Below are 7,281 nucleotides of genomic sequence, written 5' to 3'. Positions count from 1 at the left end.
GAACAAAAAACCATCTGAATAATTAGAATTTTGTTGTAATTTGATATCTTGACAAGACTCTAGTCTGCAAATCTTCGTTTCTTCTTTCGCATAAAATAATTATTAACATACTTTTAGAATAAATTAATGGATCAAGTGAACCCACTAATATAAAATGAACTAGACTGTTTTCAACATGAAGTCCGTACCTGTGACACAGAGGAAAACAACTTCTAGTGTGACGTCATAAAGAATATCAATTCTGGATATGACAAAAGAATGATAATAGCTTCTGATAGTTCGATTTGTTAAGCAAATCTCCAAAGTCACGTGACTCTTTTATCATTTCCAGATCCTCCTCTTTGTCTAAATTAGGCTGATCCATCCTTAATATGTTTTACTGTAAATAAACTTAAAAAAAGTTTCAACTATTGCTTTACCCTAAAATTATGAGTCAAAAACAAAAGAAATTTTCTCTGACATTTGTGCTTAAAAGAGGAGATGGAAATGCCCTCATTTTTTACAAGGTATGTTAGTATTAATTTATAAATTCTGTTACCGATGTTACGCAGAAATTAAAATTCTGCATAAATCCCGCATTAAAATTATCACTATTCTATTATCATGATTAAAATCATCACTTATTCTTACCAACCGGGATAAAATTATGTTTGTTGTTAATTTATTTGTTTTAATTTTTTCGATGATTTAAAGTAGCACAAAAGATAATGCAGTATGTATTATTTTTAAAACTACTTATATTATCAGTTCTAGCATTATATCTGAATAAAAATAATTTGATTTTAATTGAGAAGAAATAAGTCATTAATTTTGTTTTATGCAAAAGTGCAAGTATTTTCTTTGCTTAATTATTTCTCTTGTTGCATATACTTAAAAAAAGGGGGGCTGCTCTTAAGTTTTAAAACCAACTTAATAAAAATTCATTCAAATTTAAGTTCCACTTAATCTTAGCCACGAAGTCCGAGATGTTTTATACTAGTTAAAATAAAAACCGGCTATAATGTTGAGGGTATTTAAATAAATTATTGTACTCTTTGAATTTCTGATTATGTCCCAGGACTCCAAGAAAAGTTACCATCTATTTTTCTTTTTAATTCAAAGGGGCAGTTTGCCCAGAGGTTTCGTTTATGTATTTTACGTGGATTCACTTTTTGAGTTGATTCACTTTTCAAAATGTTGCCAAAAAATATTAGAGCCTGTATCATATTCAATGAAATTAAATAATGAAGAATCTGCATAAATGTATGTATATTTCTCGCACTGCGATAAAACAACGGTAGTATGGACATCTGGAGGCCCTAATTTGGAATTTGTTTTATTGTCGATTTCATATTTTGTAACACTTTAACGAATTTTTGATTAACAAACTCAACGATTTCAAAGCGAACAATGCCAACACTGTACGAAAAAAAAAAAAAAAAAAAAAAATATCTCTAGCGCGCAAGATTGCGTATCGGAAATTCTAAAGATATGCTTATTTTAAAATTACTTTGCGATATTGCTGTTGAATTGAATTTTATGGTTTAAGTGAGAAGAACATATTTAATAAATAAAGGTAACATACAAATATATATATATATATATTTGTTTCAAAAGAATAAATTGAGTTTAATTTAAAAAATTAAATTTAAATACATATTTAATTAAATAAATTTAAATTCTAAACAAATACGTATAAAAGTAAAAAAGTAGAAAAGCAAATTTAAATTCTAAAAAAAGGAAAAAAGCCAAAATAATTAAAAATATGCAAACATGTAAAAGATTTAATTCTCGAACTAATCTACAATATCATTTAAATTCAGAAGCATAAGCAAATCAAGTGTAAAATCTACCCATGAAAATAAATCTACTAATTTAATAAATTAAAATTAAATTAAACAATCTAAAAAAATGCATATGTGAATGATCTAGAGCAGGCAGGAGACAGACTATAATACATTATCTTCTTTGCAAGGGGAAGTTGCCTCCAAACCTAACTCTCCAATCATTCAATTCGTGTTTCGTCATTCATGCAGGCAAGGGTAAAAGTCAAAACCAAAAGTAATTCCAATAAAGTGGTACCCTTAGAAATTAACATTTAAGAATTAAAGTTCAAAAAGGAAAATACTAATTAAGTCTTTTGAGAAACAAGCAAGTAAAGTCAAGAATTAAACTTTTTCTTAAAAAATTAAATTTTTTAAAAATTAATTTTTTATAAAATAATAAAAATTAGAAACCAATGTATTTTAGAAATCCTTGTCTACAGAAACTTCCCCTACACGAATATGCATATCAATAAAAAGAAACTATAAAAGAACTATACATAATCCATATAAACTAATAAGAAACAAAAAGTAATAAAAAGAACTAATTCACAATTTTTTAAATAAATATATATTTAAAAATATAATTTCATATTTAGAAAATACTTAGATACTAAATAAAAATTTTTTTTAAAAATACTTAAAGCAAGTAAATAATAAGTTTTAATTCTAACTTACCTGCTACTGACTAACTACCAAGGCTACTGACTTTATCATCATTAAATTCGTATATCACGTGACAGTCTACTTCCCTATGATTATTAAGATACAGATACTTTCGCCTCAGACGAGAACACAAAAATTTTAGGGACTAGTATATAGTATATATTATTTTCTATTTTTACTGTACGATACTGTGTCAAATCTACAACATATGCCATTGCGAAAATATGTGCCTAAGTTATGCCTGACGATATATAATTGCTATTATTGCTTATTCAACGAAAACTTCATTCGTGGCCGATTGGCGCCACCCCTGATCAACTTCTTCACTACTGAAGACTTTGCACTTTTACTACTGAAGACTTTGCACAGGATTTTTTCAATTGTATGGAATTTAACGAACTTTTACAGGTCCTTAGGGGCATAATAAACATGTAGTGGTAAAGGCCTTCGAGTGGAACACCACTTAACAAATGATGATCTCCGATGTAAGTAAAATTAAATAGGGCATTAAAGGTGCTTACAATTTACATTTTTTGTTTTACAAAATTACGAGTAAAAGCAAATACAAAACACCTCCTGTTCCACGAAATATTCCTCGAGGCCTATAGATGTAAATAACTCACAATACAAGGGGATACAATTCAACAATAAAAACATAATATCTAGGTCTGGAGAGAACAAAGGACTTCAAAATTGCATCAAAAACGTTAGATTTTATTTTAGATGCAGATAATAGAAATTTTGCTTTCCATGTATTGCAGAGTGTAAGAAATTTATGACATTCATAACTATGCGTTTTTTTTATGTAAGTAACTTCTTTGGTTAATTGCTGCTTTCGTTAAATATAGTAAAAGAAAAGGAGACTTTTTGAATTTTAAAACAAACTTAAATAAAAATTAATAACACTTGCTGCAAATATTGTAAAGAGTTTGTGGAACAAGGATTTTTTTTTAATGATTAGCGTATTCTCTATGGAGCAAACCATTTATAATTAATTAAGCATTTTTATACCTTAAGATAAATAAAAAATCTAATTCAACGTCAATTGGCAACAAAGTCATCGCGGACACGATTTTATCAAAACTGAAAATGACCTGCTGAACATTTTATTCAAAGAACAAAAAATGTTTCTATTGCTAATTTTGTCTGCATTTACAAAGTAATAAGAATTAGGTATTTTATACTGAGGTTAGGTCATGCGAATATGGCAAATCTCATGAGGCGAGGAATGCCTTCGTGGAGAGCTTTCTAAAAGGAACTCTCTAGCCTTCATGTTACATGTGATGAAAAAATTAATCGAACCCAGATCGAACTATCAGCACTCAGTGATCTCAACCACTGATGGGGGTTCATTTCATATTTAATTACACAAATGCATTATGCATGCAGTTCAGTACAAGGCTTAAGTTATCTCGATCTCTATTACTAAATAATGAAGAATCGGGTTTGTATGTATGTGTATGTAAATGTATGTTCCTCGCATTATGGAAAAACATCGGCATCTAGCCCCACCAAACTTGTTGTTATTACCAATCTCCCTTGCCTGATAAAGATCAGCACAACCCACAGCATTCATGGTGGCAAGGAGTCAAATGCGCCTGTCTTTGGCAAGGGCCTTGTACATCATATAGATGACAGCCCGGTTTCAGGTTGGTTCCGCTCACAATTTTGAGAGAGCGCACACCGGTGAGGACGGGTCCGCGCGTCTCCCGCTCCTCTCCTTCTAATACCAAGCTCTAGAGATGACTTTCGTCTTGTCGCATATTTAGAGCGCTCTTATTCAACATAGACACTGTACATTTACAAACATCTATGCCTTCTCTAGGAATTCGAGCCTAAGCCTTTCGGTACGGCAGTCAACATCGCTAATCACTATTCCGGTTGAGAGGTTCCACCAAATTTTGAACTTATATAAACTTCCACCCAAACATGTCTGCCCTCGAATTTTTTTCTATTGATATATTTCCGAAGCTTTTTGTGTCAGTAAAAGGTTTTTGTTTTTCCTGAGACTTGTTTAACAAAATTTGCAAGGAAATATTTGAAATCAAGTCACATTAGGGAAAATAACCCGCTGGCAGGCAATTAACGCATACCTCGCACACTACTTACAAACGCTAAGAAAATACGAAATCCTTTGCATTTGGAAAAAACATCTATTTTCTGAGCAAAGTATTTTACACTGTGACTTTCAACGAAACTCGATTTAAATACGATTCGAGAATTTCTGCTTGTCTGTAAATGCAGATTTCGTTGCTTTATATTTTATGCTATTTTTAATATGCGAACGAAGGGTTACAAAAATTGATGTACCACATCTGCGCTATTAATAACTCGAAAAATGGGAAGGCAGATTAAAATTGAAGACATGCAAGAAACTTCTCCAGTAATGACGAAACGGAATAGGTATGCGAGAGGTTTCTCAAGAACTCAGTAAGTCAGAATATTTCTTAGACCTTCTAAGAAAGCAGGTTCTCTTGTGCGTAGGTACAGAGAAATGGAAGCCTCCAGTGATTATAAGTCAGATTGCATTTTGTATCGTTTTATCACGAGATGTCAAACTAATATTTGTGAAGACTGTAAAAATGTGAAACAAAAACTTGTTGCGAGTTGCATTTCAACGAAAAGTTCACATGAAGTGAGATGTACTATCTCGAACAAGAATAAGCTTTTTTTTTTTTTTTCTTTTTTCTTTTTTTGTGGATCCCACTCGTTTGACAGTAACATCAGATCTAGTCTCTGATATCGAAGAGCAAGCCCATGAAATTCATCGTGGCAAGGAGTCAAGATAGCACCTGTCGTTGGCTAGAGCTTTGACTTTACTCAGTTCCGCCCCAGGTCCGAGAGTCTAATACTCTTCTTCCCCTGCCAGAGGACTTTCGGATAACCGCATGTGTCTCCCATGCCGCACAGACACTATACATTCACCAACATCCATGCTTTCTCCGGGATTCGAACGTGGCCCTCCGGCAGTCAGCGTCCCTAACCGCTATCCCGCCTGGGCTGCAGAATAAGTAAACTTTTATGTTTAATGAAAAGAGCATTTAACATGAGTCAAATATAATTTCTTTTGAGTAGAAATTGAATGATAAAAGGCGAATTGGTTTGATCAGTCGGTTTTCGTTGTATCAATCGTTTTCTTTCTCTAATATCGGAATGATTACTGCTCGACTGAAGTATTCACTTGAAGTTTTGCGAAAGAAGAAGTGAAATTTTCAGCTCTGTGTAAATATGAGAGTGTTTTGGTTCATCCGACATTGGTAATTTGCTTTCGTGCGATAAGTCTATCAGTGCACAGCGATACTAGAGAATTTATCAACTGCATTTACATTCTTGAGTTGCTCAACTTTTCACAGGAAGACTCATTCTTCCAGCAAGATATTCCCAATTTAAAAACTGCGTGACCTAACATTACTCTTTGGCTTCGCAGAAATGGAATTCAAATCCTGGAAGAAACAATGTTCACATCTTGGACTGAAAGTATTCGTTGACCTTATTGTACTTTATTCAAAATGCGTAAAGTGATTCTAATATTATAGCTATGGATAAATATGGAACAGCTCAAAATTAACCATCTCATCGTGCTCAGAGCTTTATTTTCTAATTCATTCATGTTGATAGAAACAGCAACTTACAAAACAAAAATTACACACACACACACACACACACACACACAAAAAAAAAAAAAAAGAGTTTCAGATAATTTTGCTTGAACCTGAAAATCAGCTGAATTGATAAACATTTAACGTTGTTGATAAGTTAGACAAATTTGATAACACATTTTTTAAAAAAAATGTGCGGGAAACTGGTGATAAAATGTTCTCAGAATAATTCTTAACTCATTAGTTATTACTCAGGCACATGATTCACGGCTAGAATGAAAACGCTGATATCGTTATCAGAATTTGGAAGTACTTTGAACAAAAAACGCTCCATATATTGATTACCAGTGCAAGCAGACGGAGTATATGCTTGTTTACCAGTAAACTAATTACCAGTTCGTAACCATTATATTTACGGTTGCCACCTCTCAGTGAGTGTAGCTTTAGGAGACAGTTAAATTAGTAATTAGAAAGTATGAAACTAAATCATATGTTTCTCAAAATTTGTTTTTTAGCTAAAACTGTTAATTATTATAATAAATTATTAATATATTTTCATTCAATATTAATATCACTAACATATATGATTATTATACGTCATCAAATAAATTAATTATTATATTTACATAGTTATGCAAATAATATAATAATGTATATAATGTTATGTGAATATAAAAGAATGAATTTACCTTTGGTTTTACTTGCTTGATATGTAAGCTATAGCATAGCTAATATCATCTATTGAATTATAGGTCATTATTAAAACTATTAGACATGTCAGAGCCTAGAGAAACGTTGCATTGGATTTTCTACATTGGAGCGTCGTAAATTGTATTGAATTGGGCCTTATCCTAGATTACAAACAAATTAAAGGCAATAACTTATAGGGTATTGCCTTGAATTTGTTTGTAATCTAGGATAAGGCCCAATTTAACAATTTTACACTTTGTAAATGCTACGTTACACTTGAACGTGAAGAATCTTAAGAACTAGTAAGCGAATAATCGCTCGAGTTCGTGCAACAAGAAACAACAAGATAGAAGGGTAAATAATCCTTTATTATTCAGATAAAATTTAACAGAACTCTGTCTTGGAGTGTACAACAAAAGCCGACACTTGGGCTTGAACTTAAGAGGCTAAGAAGTAAACTAAAATTAATCTAAAATAAAAGGATATAGCCGAAGCTATCAAGATTCTAACCGACTTAGCCCCTT

General features: G+C 31.7%; 1 protein-coding gene across 1 annotated transcript in view; it reads left to right on the top strand.

Annotated features, from left to right (window-relative positions):
* The first annotated feature begins 332 nt into the window (after positions 1-332).
* LOC118190489 (CB1 cannabinoid receptor-interacting protein 1-like) overlaps positions 333-7,281 on the top strand; it is a 45,301-nt gene continuing 38,352 nt past the window's right edge. The window contains exon 1 of the mRNA XM_035361205.2: positions 333-506. Coding sequence (XP_035217096.1) covers positions 429-506 — 78 coding nt within the window. The 5' untranslated portion in view covers positions 333-428. The remainder of the gene's footprint in view (positions 507-7,281) is intronic.

The sequence above is a fragment of the Stegodyphus dumicola genome, chromosome 2 (genome assembly GCF_044657685.1).
Source record: "Stegodyphus dumicola isolate Sdum_Otavi_A_Nest chromosome 2, ASM4465768v1".
Classification (NCBI taxonomy): Eukaryota; Metazoa; Arthropoda; class Arachnida; order Araneae; family Eresidae; genus Stegodyphus; species Stegodyphus dumicola.
The sequence above is the reverse complement of the archived record's forward strand: the minus strand, read 5'-3'. Positions and strand labels throughout refer to the sequence as shown.